This window comes from Amia ocellicauda, chromosome 3, assembly GCF_036373705.1.
Source record: "Amia ocellicauda isolate fAmiCal2 chromosome 3, fAmiCal2.hap1, whole genome shotgun sequence".
Classification (NCBI taxonomy): Eukaryota; Metazoa; Chordata; class Actinopteri; order Amiiformes; family Amiidae; genus Amia; species Amia ocellicauda.
In genome coordinates, this window is record NC_089852.1 from 20,000,905 (window position 1) to 20,014,966 (window position 14,062).

The 14,062-nt window shown below is 43.2% G+C and overlaps 1 protein-coding gene across 3 annotated transcripts in view; it reads right to left on the bottom strand.

Moving 5' to 3' along the window:
• LOC136739955 (ATP-citrate synthase) overlaps positions 1-14,062 on the bottom strand; it is a 53,942-nt gene that overhangs the window by 21,823 nt on the left and 18,057 nt on the right. For all 3 annotated transcript variants that reach the window (XM_066698402.1, XM_066698401.1, XM_066698400.1), the window contains exons 4-13: positions 13,666-13,728; positions 13,065-13,255; positions 10,485-10,564; positions 7,793-7,923; positions 5,941-6,059; positions 4,484-4,620; positions 3,589-3,650; positions 2,787-2,904; positions 2,078-2,232; positions 348-441 (exon numbers count right to left, since the gene is read on the bottom strand). In XM_066698402.1, the coding sequence (XP_066554499.1) occupies positions 348-441; positions 2,078-2,232; positions 2,787-2,904; positions 3,589-3,650; positions 4,484-4,620; positions 5,941-6,059; positions 7,793-7,923; positions 10,485-10,564; positions 13,065-13,255; positions 13,666-13,728 (1,150 nt within the window). The remainder of the gene's footprint in view (positions 1-347; positions 442-2,077; positions 2,233-2,786; positions 2,905-3,588; positions 3,651-4,483; positions 4,621-5,940; positions 6,060-7,792; positions 7,924-10,484; positions 10,565-13,064; positions 13,256-13,665; positions 13,729-14,062) is intronic.

Sequence of the window (14,062 nt, forward strand, 5' to 3'; positions counted from 1 at the left end):
CTTTCAGGCATGTGTGTTTTTTTATTATCTCCAAAAGAAAGATCGACAGAAAGGCTGGGTTTGAACACGCTTTTTAACAGCGATACTCACTCCTGCTCCTGAAGGTTTTGGAAAGTAAAGTGGCAGGATGGGGAAAGGGGTCAACAGTGAATTTCATAAACCAGTGCAGGTACAATGCAAACCAGAAGACCCCTGCTGGTCCTTCAGGCTCAGGAGTGAGTTATGACTGCCCTGTAGAGCTCTGTGGCCTCATCAGGACAATGTACTGGATGCATGAACCCCCACCCCCCCCCGAGCAAGCCTAGCCCAGCGGGTTATGTGACAAGCCCTAGCACAGTGTTGGTTACCTGGTGGGACTCCCGGTTTGGCCTTCTTTGCCGGGGTGGCGTCATTGGCAACTCTGGGCTCAGAGAAGGATGCTGTCCTGCTAGTGGCAGGGGTCTGAAAATACAACACGGTAACCATGAGAGCAACAGGAAAAGACAGGGGGAAATCATTTAACTCAAATTTAACAGACAAAGACGCACTTCATTTTTGGCAACTTATCCACCCCCCCCCAATTTGGATACGTCAATTAGTTGACCGTGCACTGCTAAGACTCGGTAGGGATGAGACGAGACAGAACGCACTATTATTCTCTGCATGCCCACACCCAACTATTACAGCAAACAGAGGATTTGATGCAGCTGGAACTGTGAACAATCTGAACCTGCATTTGCTCCCAAGTAGCCACAGGCAGTCAATGGTGTGTGGTTCAGCAGAAGTAGAGATGCATGTTTTAATTAATTTTATTTAGTTTCTTACAGGAAGATATTTCATGAGGGAGAGGAAGACAAATAATGAAACAGAGGACAAAGGGGGGACAGAAGCAGAGAGAAGGGAGGAATAAATTCATAAAGAGAAAAGAGGAAACCTGGAGGGAAAAACTTCAGGTCTTCAGTCTCTGTGGAAAACTAAGACTTTACATATTTGCCTTTAAAAGATTAATCTTTTCCTTTATAAATAACAGACAAGAAATACAACCGACACACACACACAGATATTCTAGTCTAAACCCACTTAGTGCTCTGCAGAGTGGTAGGGTGCATATTTATAGAGTCAACTTGGAGGGTTTTAAAGTGAAGGACAATTTGAAGGAGGCTTTTTTCGATCTTCGACACTCCGAGCAGCCACTACCCTACAATTGAGAGGGCGGGATCTTGGGGAGCATTGGAGCAGTGCAGTCACCGTACTGTTTTTTCCAGCTGACAGGTTAAGGCACCTAAGGCAGAGCTTTATTGCAGGGGCCGCTCTCTCCACACGACTTAATTTTTAAAAAGCCTTCAAACGTTCGTAAGACTACAATGGGGGCATATTGCCTGGGGCAGTGGGGACCAATAATAGGTTTTCCATTTTGGGCCTGTTATGGCAAAAGGCATGCTGGGGCGACATAATTAAGTGTAGCCCTGGTCAAATCTCTGCAAGCCTGCACAATACTAAGCGGCGAAACTCCTGGAGATCTACACAGGACTGCACAGGGATCCTCACATCTTCGTAAGATAAGGAGCAATTCACACAACTGAATTATCTTATTCCCCAGATCTACAGCAGGTATTGATGTAAAGAAGCCTGGTAAACATGCTGGACTTTAGGCCTAAATGTAAAGACCCCAAAGAGCAGGGATACTATGACTCCCTTCCTAGCAGTAAAGTGCACTGGAAGTAAAGCAGTAAATTGTAACATCTACAACTAGATTATTAAGATGATGCCTGTAACTGCTCAATTCTAGTCTAAAACCATGATTTGACTACTGAGATAGATTGCTTTCACTTTTTAATAGTTTTTTGGGGATTGTTTTGTTTTCATCTCTCCCTGTACGTTTGCATTTCAACTCTGCTATAGCGAGCTGAATCAGTTTATCTGGTTTCTCCCCAAACAGAGGCAGACCAATCAATGCAGACTTTTGCAACTGTTCTTCAGTTTGAATTGTAAGTCACTTCAGCCAGAGTCACACTATTCCCCTCCCAGAAACACCATCCAGACTGTCCAATAACTGAAGGCATTACATTATAGATGCACTGAGGTTGGGGCTACCTACCGAGGCACTGCCGCTAGAGTTGAGCAGGAAGTTGGCAGTATGGGCAGCCACAGGAGGCTGGTTTGGGATCGGTCGGTGTCCCAGTGCCATGCCAACGATGGCAGTCATGTGGGTCTCTGTGCCGAATACGTGAATCGGAATACCAGTGGTCTTCCCTGAAGGGAGAGAGAAGACCCCATGTCAGATGTAAAATGATATCTACACACTTTAAAAATGGAATCATTACCAAAGCACAATACATTCTCAGAGCATATTCTATCCAGATGTAGGATCTCAAAGAGCCATTAATTATTGAGACTGTGTATACTTAAACAGAGGTACTATTAATTAAATGTAATTTGCCATCCAGTAATAGTCCACCTCCAATGGCTTGGCTACAATGATGTGGCGAGGTCAGGGCCTGTTTTGTTTTCCCAAAAGGGAGCATCACCAGACATCCAAAAACAGTAAGGCACTGACCTATATGGACTTTTCCACCTCTCAACTGGCATTCACTTGAAAAACATTCATGCACCACAGTTTATAACAAAGCCCCCCACACTCCCCAACAATAGGGTGCTAGTGGCATTACATTTCAGAATCAGGGGAGTTTATTGCTTTAAAAAGAAAATGTTGTGTGAAGTGGTGAGTGGCGATGGTCTAGGTTACTGCAGTGTTCAGAGGATAGTGACATGCATGTGTGCGCATTTGGTCTCTGTCTGGGACTCACCTACTTCCCCCATGACCCGCAGGCCTTCCTGGTAATTGGGGCCACCCCGACGGACGAAGATGGTCACCTCGTGCTCCTTCAGGGGGACCTGGTAGTCCTTGATGGCCCTGACAATGCCCTGCATAAACACACACACAGTCACTACCTGCTTCCTTGGGTTCATTCTTACAGGGGTAGGCCAAATCTGGCCCTTTCCATTCCTTATAAACAGTACATTCCATAGCCTCCCTGTAAAAGTCTCCACTCAGAGTGCAGGTTGGGCCCTATAATCCAGAGTGCTGTTTCCAGCCATGAGTCACGCCATTACCAGCTGTGATTCAAGCAGGATTCAAGATGGGATGGGTCACATTAAGAGAAAGGCATGCATCGTACTACATAAGCACTCCCAGCACTTTGTGAAAGGATCGAACCGGAAGATTACAGGTTGGCCCTGTAATGTAGGAATCACCAGTTTTAACCTGGGCCGACCATTCATAAGATCTTCCCAAGTACCAGGACACAATCGGCCTTGCACTTCCAGGGCTGGGTGGGCTAGACCTCAACCCATGGGTGTATTAGTCCCCTCTACAATGCTATAGCTTTTGCTGTGGTCTGGCAGGGTGTCTATAGCTCTCCAGTGTCAATACAGTCAATATAGTGGCAAGTACTAGTGTAGATTAATACTTATCGTGTCTAGCATTAACTGAATATAAATAAATGCTAATTATGAATTTAAACAGTTTCATTCAAAAGTGGCTTTTCTCTCGGGCTAATCAGCACCTTCAAGTACATGCATCCCAAAACTCCAGCCTCCAGCCCTTACCTTGAAAGTCGCTGCTACGTTGGTGAAGTTGGCGATGCTTCCTCCGATGATGAGGACTTTCCCTGCATCAGAATAGCAACAACACATAAGACCAGGGGAGGTACAGTACAGTCATTATGCCTTCTACAAACAGGTCAGTGCAGGGTTTCACACTGGAGCGCCCTCTTCTGGCTACTGACTTTCTTGAAGTACATTCATGTAAAAGGACTTAATCCAAGTCATTCACAATGTAATGGAGTTTCATTGCAACTTTCTCACTCTTAAAATTGAACTTCGTATTAATTCTACTACTGCACTTTTGTAATGCTCATGTTGAATTTTTTACCAGAATCTGGATGTATTACACGTCACATGCAACTGTCAATGGGTAGATTTCAAACGGTCTCCAAATGGTACAGCTGGTATGAGATGTAGAGTTTAGGTCAGTGCAAGTCAAAATCTAGGCTCTCTCAATCAACTGTGACAGGGATTTCCCAAGGGGCAGCACAAAACTGGCTCAACTTAGCATGGGGTTGGGTGGGCTTGCTTGGCTTATCACACAACAGCAACCCCTGCAGCTTACTGGACTAGTGAGATCTGCAGTGCGATCAGTGAGAGCTGCATCAGTTCTCCCCACAATGCTGCTTCTCTGCTGAAAGTGTACATTACAGTGGACATGTGTGTGTGATTTGATTTGGCAAAGGAGTTCCTAATAACTAAGGTCAGTGATTATGTTTAAGTTAGTGTAATATACTTATAGCTTACATTGTCACTGAGTAAAATTGTAACTCTCCATGAGTAAATCATTTACCAGCTTTGGAAAAATCAGGCCTAAATTCATGCCAGGAATTTTGCTCTGAGGCATAAAAGTGTTTACATTCAGTCACTGCCTGTTGCCCTCTCCCCCCAAGCCTACCGTCATTGTGTTTCTCCCGGGTCATAAGAGACAGGATGGTCTTGGCGTAGTCATAGGTCTGCTGCTCGCTGGGGGCCCCGGAATACTCTCCATAATTAGCCAGCTCGTTAACGCCACCCAGGTCACAGATAGTGTCACTGTGAGATTCAGTTCATTCAAGATTCAGTTTTCAAATTAACAAAAAGAAAATCCTCACTTTACAAGCTACTCAGGTCCTGGCAGGCAAATATGATCTTTGAAAGACATTAACAGCAGCATAACTCAGCCTGCTCTTACCCTGTAGTACAAAACTACAATGTCAAATTGATTAGAAAAAAGGAAGGAGAGCGAAGATGATGCCAGCAAAAAATACATATCCACCAAAATGCAAGCAATTGTGCTCAATAATTTCCATAGAGATAGGGAATTTTGACCTTCAGTCAGCACACCATTGACCACTGCTGAAAGCAGACACTGTTAGAACACTTTAAATCTGGATTTCATTATAGAAGACCATTCAAACAATCCAATATATGAATTTCTGCAGAATTTAGTACAAGTAAAAAGGGCCATAGAATTCGGAAGAATTTTGAGCAGATTCGGTCTGGCCCTAGTTAAAAGCCTTAAACTAGAGATATTTAAATGAATGAATGAATACATACATGTATTTCTTATTAAAACCACTGCATGACTTATTTAAATCAAATGGCAATTCCTTGTAACAGTTCAGACTTTTCTTTAAAAGACTAATAATTGAATAAATTCTAGCATGAAATGGTGCATTGTTTCCAAGTGCTTTAAATGCTACCAGACTCCCACTAGCTGCTGTATAATTTTTTCATCAGGTAAATGAGCCACGGCTGGTGTTTTGGAAAATCGCTGTGATCGGAGGCTTCAGTTGGCTCAAGCTGTTCTGAAACTGCAGTGCAGCCTTCCGAGTACCATTAAATCAGTGGCTGCATTTTCTCAGGGCAAAACAGGAAAACTGAGAGAAAACTCTTAGAGTCACTGCAGCTTTCAAGTTTACATGCATAACTGAGTGGAAGTCACATGTCAGTGTGACACATACATCACACACAGAGGCCTGGTAAGCTGGGATAATAGGTTTTTGGCAAAACTGTAAAATATTGTATAAATACATTGCAATGGGTTTCTTAAGGGATAATTATTATTACTATACTCTGCTATAAAGCACCTTTGATGACAAGATTGCCTCAGATTGTTATAGGATGCTTCATGGAAAGTAAGGGTAATGAAAATGAAATTTCTGTACATTGGGGAAATTCATCAAAATAAAAAAAGACTTGTGGGAAGATTTTGGGGGAAACTGAACAATGCTTAGAGAGGCTGCTTTTAATATACCAGGACCCCACACAACAAGGCAGGTAATGTCAGAATGCATGTGTTACTGTCACCCGATACTGAACAGAAGGATGGAGTGAGACAGTCTGGGTGCCACTGTCTGAGAATCTGCTTACCTGTACACAACAGAGGCCCCCCCACCAGCCACCATGGTCCAGATCCGCCCACGAGGGTTCAGCAAGGTCAGCTTCAAGCTGGCACCGCTCTTGGCATCTAGATCAGCAATGTATGCCTCCTGGAAGAGCCAGTAACAACTGGGCATTAGGGAACTAGGGAATTAGTGACCAGTTAGTGTGCAGTAGAATAGTGCTGGGAAATAAGGAAGTTTGTCTTCTACAGAAGTGAAATTAAGTGTAACCAGTGTCAATGAGCTTTAATGAGGTAGAGCCCCTATCGCAACCAACTGCTACAGAGTGCAGTCAAGATAATTGATCAGTAAGTTAGGAGGACACTTGAAAGCAGCTGCTCATGAATCAATATCTACTAAATCAGTTAATATCAAAAATATTAATCATACTGCAAGCAAGGCTCTCAAGACCTTCCACGGACTAATCCAATTAAAGCAGATGTCGACTGGCAAGCGGCCGCTAAACAAGCTGCCAGGGAAATGGCAAATGACTGTCTGAAAACATACATACAGAAGGATAAGGATAACCGTTCTCCTGCGATGTGATTGTACAGTGCCGTTTGCCACGGTTCACTCTCCTTTAATTAAGTTGGTTGTCAATCTGACACAGCAGCTGGGGACCACATGGCACTTGTAGTGGAGGCAAGGCTCCAGTGTGACGCAGTGTGGTACCCCACCTGCACAATAAACAGTGTAATGGGGTATCACTTAGGATATGCTTTCCAGCAGCCTTTCACAAAATTGCCATGCAAACAAGGAGCAATCTCTCAGAACAGAGACAAGGATAGATGAGTCAGAACTGGATTTACTGCCCAGTGAAATTCATCCTCGGTAATGGATGCTGTCAGGGTAATTGCGCAGGGAGGTCAAAAATTAAATTAAAAGCCTAACAGGAATGGGAGGTAGTAACCCTTAGCGGCGCAGCTCTGCAGTAACAGAGGGAGAGAGATCTCAATGAGAGAACCAGCAGAAGAGTTGCAACCTCAAATCGCAACCACAGTGCAGAACAGAAGAGCACAACAACGCTGTACACTTCAAATGGGTGCAGCACACTGTATGGTGGGGGCGAGGGGGTGATCACCAATACAGGAATAGCTGTTAAAGGGTAATGGGTGTCAGGATGTCTCAAAGGTATGTGAGCGCAATATTTATGTTTTTTTGTTTTGTTTTGTTTTTTTAATGAAGGCCATTGCAAACTGGACACATTCTGAATTTCCAATCATGCCCTTTGTAAAACAGGGGCTATAGTGGTTACAAATCCACTGCAGGTCACAGTATGAGCTTCGGGAAAACAGCTCAAGTATACAAGACCAGCCTGCCTATATACAACAGAGTAGTGGTATTCTCTGTTGGATATAGTGCTTTTCAGAGTCAGGTCTCTCAAAGAACTTCCAAGTTATCAGATCATCAAATCATCAACAGCAGAGGTCTCCACACTCAATTCCAGGAGGGCCAGAGTGTCTTTAGGGTTTTCTTTCAGCTGAAGCTCTCAGAATTTGATCATCAAAATCTGTTATTTAATCAATTAGACATTCTTGTGGTTCAAAGTGTACTACCTTTAACAATGTTCAGCCTGGAGAGAAGCATTTAATTAATCTGGTTAAATCAGACCAAGTAAATAAACGGGAGCGTGGCTGAAGCAAAACACTGTTGCCCTCATTTTAGACCCCTGCACAATAGACAATGAGATCTGCAATGATGTCTTACAATTAAATAAAAAATGCAAAAGTTTACGGAGATATATTTGGGCGGGGGAAAATGGGGAGCGGTGAAGATACTATCTAAAAATCAGTCAAACATTAATTTAATTTAAACCAACACCGATTGCAGACTGTGCTCACCTCAGGGTAGGCCTCCCTCCCGAAGGGTGGGGGGAACTCCACGTCACCCCATTTGGCCTTGCAGATGTAGTCAGCCGTGGCATCTATCTTGGCGGCCATGTCCAAGACAAAGACGCCTTCTCCGGTCACGACTGGAGAGCAGAGGACAAGAGCGTGGCGTGAGGCACAGAAACAGCCCTGCATGTCCCTCTACAGGCTACAGCTTCACTTCCAACAACTTATAACAGGCTCAAATGTTTATTGTTTTCCCATTTAACAAGAAAGTAACGGAAGAAATAATGTTTTAGGAAATAATTTTCCAAGGTGTAAGGCATTCTTCAGCCTGTAAAAAACTGTAAAATTACAGATTCAAGGAGAGAAGGCAGGGAGAGAGAAACTAAAACAAGAAACCCAGGCAATGAGGTACAGCACTACAGTACACTGGAACAGAAAAAAAAATGTAGAAAATGAAAACTGAAAATGGAGGGGTGTGATCTGATCTTCTGTGGTGGGCAGTGTGAAGTAGTGCAGCGCTGACAATAAGAGCTTACAGGTTGACAAGCATACAGGTATGGCCCCCAATCCGAAATACAAGTTAGATACGTGCCGTTCCCAAATCTGCATTTCTTACAGTTACAGACTTGACGGAGAGGACTTCCCGATCACACAAGGGTTAAACTGCACCAATTGTGAACCCCCAACTCCTAAATTAATTTAATCAGGTTTGCGTGAGGTTCTGTCTACAACAATTTGCTAGTGAAATGAGAAGGTACAGAGGGGCTTGGATCCGCTAACAGGATGAGACTTGTGGATGGAGCTGCAGATTGAAGACTTGCAGTAGGGTGTAGCACAGAGACACAGCCGTGCTTATAGCCACCGCCATCAGTGTGGGGAGGTCTGGCGAATAACAATCAGGCGAGCGCTCATTTCTCAGCTGCAGTCAAGCTACACACGTCAGCTCGTTTCTCAGTCAATCCTGTGATTCTAGGAAGTCAAATGGAAATAAATAACCTTTCGGAAAAAGGGGTTGCATTCATAAACCATGTAGCACTATGCTTCGCTCATCAGGTTCCCTGCCTCCCCCTTTCACAAAAGCAGCTTAATTTATGAAAAGTGACAAATCGGGATGAACGATTAAGATCCCCTATGGAAAGCTGGAATATCTCAGTGTAATTGTGACCTTGAGTTGGTTTCTCGTTTTTAAAACAAGCCTGGCCCTATGCAACCAGACTTACTCCATTTTGAGGTTCAACACATTTTGAAGGGCAGAAATCATTGTGTTAAATCTGAAACAGGACACCTTTCAAGTGTATAGTTAATCAATCACTTTCTAATTAAAAATGCCAGTTTCTTCTAAATTGACCTTTGAGAACCCACTGTGATGTAGATGTCACAAACATTTAACTGGCTTGACAAATACATCACAATTTCCCAGGCCTCTGTATGTGGACTTATAAGTCACTCCGAGGATATAAATTATAAAACTATTCATTATTTTATGTTGTGGAATTGAGAGTGTGTGTCTTATGCACTCTTGAATAAGTACAAATGGGAAAATATGGATTGCATAAACAGTACTCCATTTTGTCCAACTTTAGTTTATGGGTAGAGACTATCACTTGGATTTACAAATTTAAGATCCATAATATCAATTTGTGCTGAATTCTGGATTTATAAATATGGGAAGAGCATAAAGCATCTTAATCTGGTGGGCTGCTCAGTACTATTATGCACTTAATTTAACTATGCTTCCTTTTGTTCTGTACTTCTGTATTGTTAGCAGTTCTATTGTGTTACGAAGACTTCTATCCACCCCCCACCTTCATCATATATCTAGAACTTAACTGTATTATGTCTGCACGTGTTACCTTATTGAACTAGAATGTTGGCTTATTGTATTTTGAACTGATTGGATTACTGCACTTTTGCAATGCTTCACATTTTTTTTTTAAATTATATAGCATTTCTTAATAACAGATGGTACCTGGTTAATAACCCTATTAATGCTTAAAAATCATGTTCCAAGTTATAACACATTAGTAATTTAAATTTGCCATCCATGTTAAAGTGCTACCAAACAAATGTAGAAAAGTATATAAGCTTCTATTCAAGACTTAAATTCAATGAGAACTGAAAAATGTTTAATTCCGGTGTGGGGACTTAAGGGAAGGCAAATTAAACATTAAAAATCACAGCTGGGTCTTTTCTTTCTTTTTAAAATTGATTATAAAACGGGAAGTAACATCAAAGATCATACATTTGTTGCTATCTTTAAAGCAAAGCGTCTGTGAACAGATGTTCCTGGGCTGCAACTGTGGACATGAATTAATGCATCAGATTTTCAAACCCAAATTAGGGATTATTTACGGATTGATTTCAATGGATTAACTTTAACTTTTGCTTAATCCCTTTAAAATTCAGCACCACTGTCACGGCCCACATTCACTAGGGTTCCAGAGTGGGTGGAACCACAGAAAACACATCTTGCACAGTACAAATGAAATGGTCATCTGCAGGACACAGCACAATTGCTTTCTAATTTTTGATTTTTGAGGTTAAAGAAAATGCACAAATAAACAACTGTAAAATGCAGAGATCTGATTTAAACACAGGCTGAAGCAGCCCCAGTTCAAGCTTCTGAATCTCAGCCACTAGTCTGTTTAATTAGTCTTTTCAAGGTGGTGTTAGTCAGGGAGAGGTAGCAGGGACATACCAAGGGGGTTGATCTCAAGGTAGGTGAAGTAGAGATCTTCGTACAGGTTGAACAGGCCCAGTATGAAGCTGGCCAGCACACTGCAAGAGAAACAATAGTTCATGAGTGGATTCAACAGCTGCAACACATTCCTTCAAAACACAAAGAACGGTTTTGTTTTTGTGAGAACAACCGTTATGGTTGTTGTTTACAAGATGATTTGAAATCCATTGCATCAGAGTATATACATTTTCATTTTAACCCTCCCCCGCGACCCAAACACACACACAGACAAAACAGGTTCTCAGGTTGATGTACTGTATACGAGATTACAGCTATCACTAAATCGGATTACTATATGGGTTAAAAAAATTATAATTGTATACCAAAAAAATTAAATGTAATATTATCAACAGCCAGTTGATACCCAATTAGTTAGGCCCCATAAACTAGGTTTAGATTGGCAGTACACAACTACAGTATATATTAACTGAGAGGGGTTTCTCCTGTGCAGACAAACTGAATTTCTAAGGCCTGGATCCGATTCCTTTTCACAGACCGTAGCAGGTGTTAACCGTGGTCAGGGAGGTCATCGTGTTAGCTGATCCTGCGTCCCATGGCAGAGATTGCATGGCAATAAAGACATCACCTTCTGTGGGCAGATACAGCTCCATAAAACAAACCCATGTTGCACTTTGCCCAATTCGTAATGTAATACTAACAGACTAACAGCATTAATTATGTTTATAGGGAGTTTTGGTTCCCGATTTGCCATCTCTGATAAAGATGTTGAAATAACCTTTGCGGTCTGTATTAAGTAACCAGCTTTGAATGATTTGTAAACACCACCTATTCCACAAGGCAAGCCCTAAATAACACCTTAAGCAATGAATTAAAGCTGGCCAGTTTGTGAATTTCTGCAGCTCTGAAGGGGACAGGTTTGAAGCTGGGCAAAAAGATCACAAAGATCACAAATAGGACAGTCAATGGAGGAAAATTAGTACAGCTGCTATTAGGTCTCACCATGGGGAATAGGAGAGAATACAAACTTGTAAACATTAGCCAAGCATTTGCAATTACTGTAGATTCAGACCATTGTTGTTGGTAACCAAATGATTGGAGAGAGAGAGGGACAGAGCAAATAAGTAAATGAATAAAATCAATCAAATCAATCAATAAAATATGTTGGTTTGTTCAGTTTTCAGCACATGAGCACTTCTGTACAAACAAATAAATACATATAAAATTAGCCTGTCAGCTCCTCAGAGGCACAGTGCCGGGAGGAATTGCGCACGCTGTCAATCTGTCATGTTTGTTATTTTGTGCGGCTCCTCAGAGTCCATTAGGCCCCGCGCCACGGCTGTCTGTGGGGAGCATGACTCAGCTCCTCTCATCAGCCCTGATACCTTTAGCTGGGGTGTTCAGCACTCGTTTCTGACAGGGCTGTGGAGAGAGAGGGAGAGAGCAGCATCTCTCTTGATGGCAGCCAAGCAGAAAGGAGGAGCAGCAGCAGTGGCATGTCAAACTGGGCCTGTCGGGCTACTGCCTTTAAAGGGATCAAAATAAATGACAAGGCAGCGACGTGATCTGCATTGGAACCGCAGAGCTGAGGAGGGACAAGCAAACAGACAGATCGAAGGGCAGGAGCCCCAGGATTTAATTTATCTGATGGAACATCTCTGGGGAAGGACTCTGTATCGCTTCACTTTTGGCCATTATAACAAATTGCCTCGTCATTCGCTTTATTTTTAGCCGCACGTTTCGGAGACTTTTGTGCAATCAGGTTCGAGTGGCAGCTGATTGAGCTGCAAGAGAGGTATGAATCTCCAGAGCTCGGTCCAAATCGTGCTGCGCTGGCTGATGGGGCAGGACTTCCAGGTCAGTTGCCTGGGATGCTCAGGTGTGGAGCAAAGGGGATGAGGGAAGATCAAGAGGTGCTAAAATCTGAACAAAACTGCAGAGCTCCTACATCTGAAATGGCTTGGTCTTTTGCTCCCTGTACAGGTTGGGTCCATACATTTCTGGTTTTGAATTTGGATGTCTAAACTGAGAGCTGCCAGGATTAGACCCACCTCAGCTTCCCCTGCAGCAGCTTACTGAGCACCAGCAAGCTCCCCAGTCCACCCTACAACACTTAGAGCTGTGCCATTTGCGCTTTGGAGTTGAAAAGTGAATAGAAAAGGCTGGCCTCCCAGTGCCTGAGCAAAGTTGATTAACTGGCAATTCCATGTTGGAAGAGTATAAAATAAGCATTTGCTGATGACCAGCAGTCATACACAAGCCAATTGTGATGAAGCCAAAATATATATACATTTTTAAATGGAACAGACACAAATTTTCCTAGTACCACAAGCAGTCATTTAGCAGGCCGATATTTGCACAGCAGGTGACAGAAGCACTGAGCACACAAATTTGACAATCCCCACCCAGTGTAAATGCTGTAGGGGCTCTGTATTAGCCTTACAGCAAACGCTATCCCTCACAGAGCAGACTGCTCCAAAGCTTTACCTGGTCAATTAATGAATTGGAGGGTTATAAATAAGCATAAAAAAAACATCATGGATGCTTCCCCAGTTGGCCTCCATCTCCTCTCCCACTCACTCTTTCTTGTCAGCGGACACATGCGGCAGCAGGTGTTTCTTGACATCGTCCTCTGTCAGCTTCTCATCTACGGCCACCAGGAACTTCTGTGCTTTGGCGTCCACATCACCCACATCCACACCGCCCTCATGGTGGAACAGCACGTGGTCACCCTCTCGCGTGGCGTAGATGCATATGTAAAACTCCTCCTCCTGCATACACAGAGGCCTCGTCAGTCAGGGACAGTCAGAGACCAAAGCACAGACCGGACAGACACAGGCGAAGACAGAAGCCCAGACAGAAATCAAGATGCAGACAAAGACACGCTAGAACACTGAGACGGTGCCCTAAATATGCCACTGTAGCTCACACTTCTCACTGTAAACTCAAACAGAAATACTGAATAACTGCTTCATCCAGTACAGTGTTGCAGTGAGCCGGAGCCTAACCCGGTAGACATAGGGCACACGAGAGGGTACACCCTGGACAGGGAGCCAAGCAATCATAGGGCAGCACTAACACACACCACATTCACATGACTAGTTAGAGTATCCAAAATCAACCTAAGCAGAACATCTTTTGGATGTGGGAGGAAACTGAAGCACCATGGGAAAACACTCACCTGCTTGTGGGCAACAAAGGGCTCAATGAGGAAATTCTTGAGGACGCCTTTTGCTTTTGCAACCTAGAAGATAAAAAAAAAGATGCAAAAATCAAAGCAAAGTAAAACATAAGTGACAAGTTTTAACCATGATAATCTGTGTTTGACAGATCTAGATACAAACACTAGCTTTATTATTAGTAACAGGATGCTGCAGAGTTTAGAGAGGCACAGTGTAAAAGGGTGGACTGTGTGTGCGAGCCTGTTGTATGGTCACTACTAGTACAAATCCCCTGCATCCTGGGACCACTCTGTTAGCATAGCAGGTCTGGGGCTGTGTGGTTGGTGGACTCAGAGGGATGCCTGTGACGAATTACCAAACCCATAGTCTGACCATGTGCACTACGCCGATATTGCT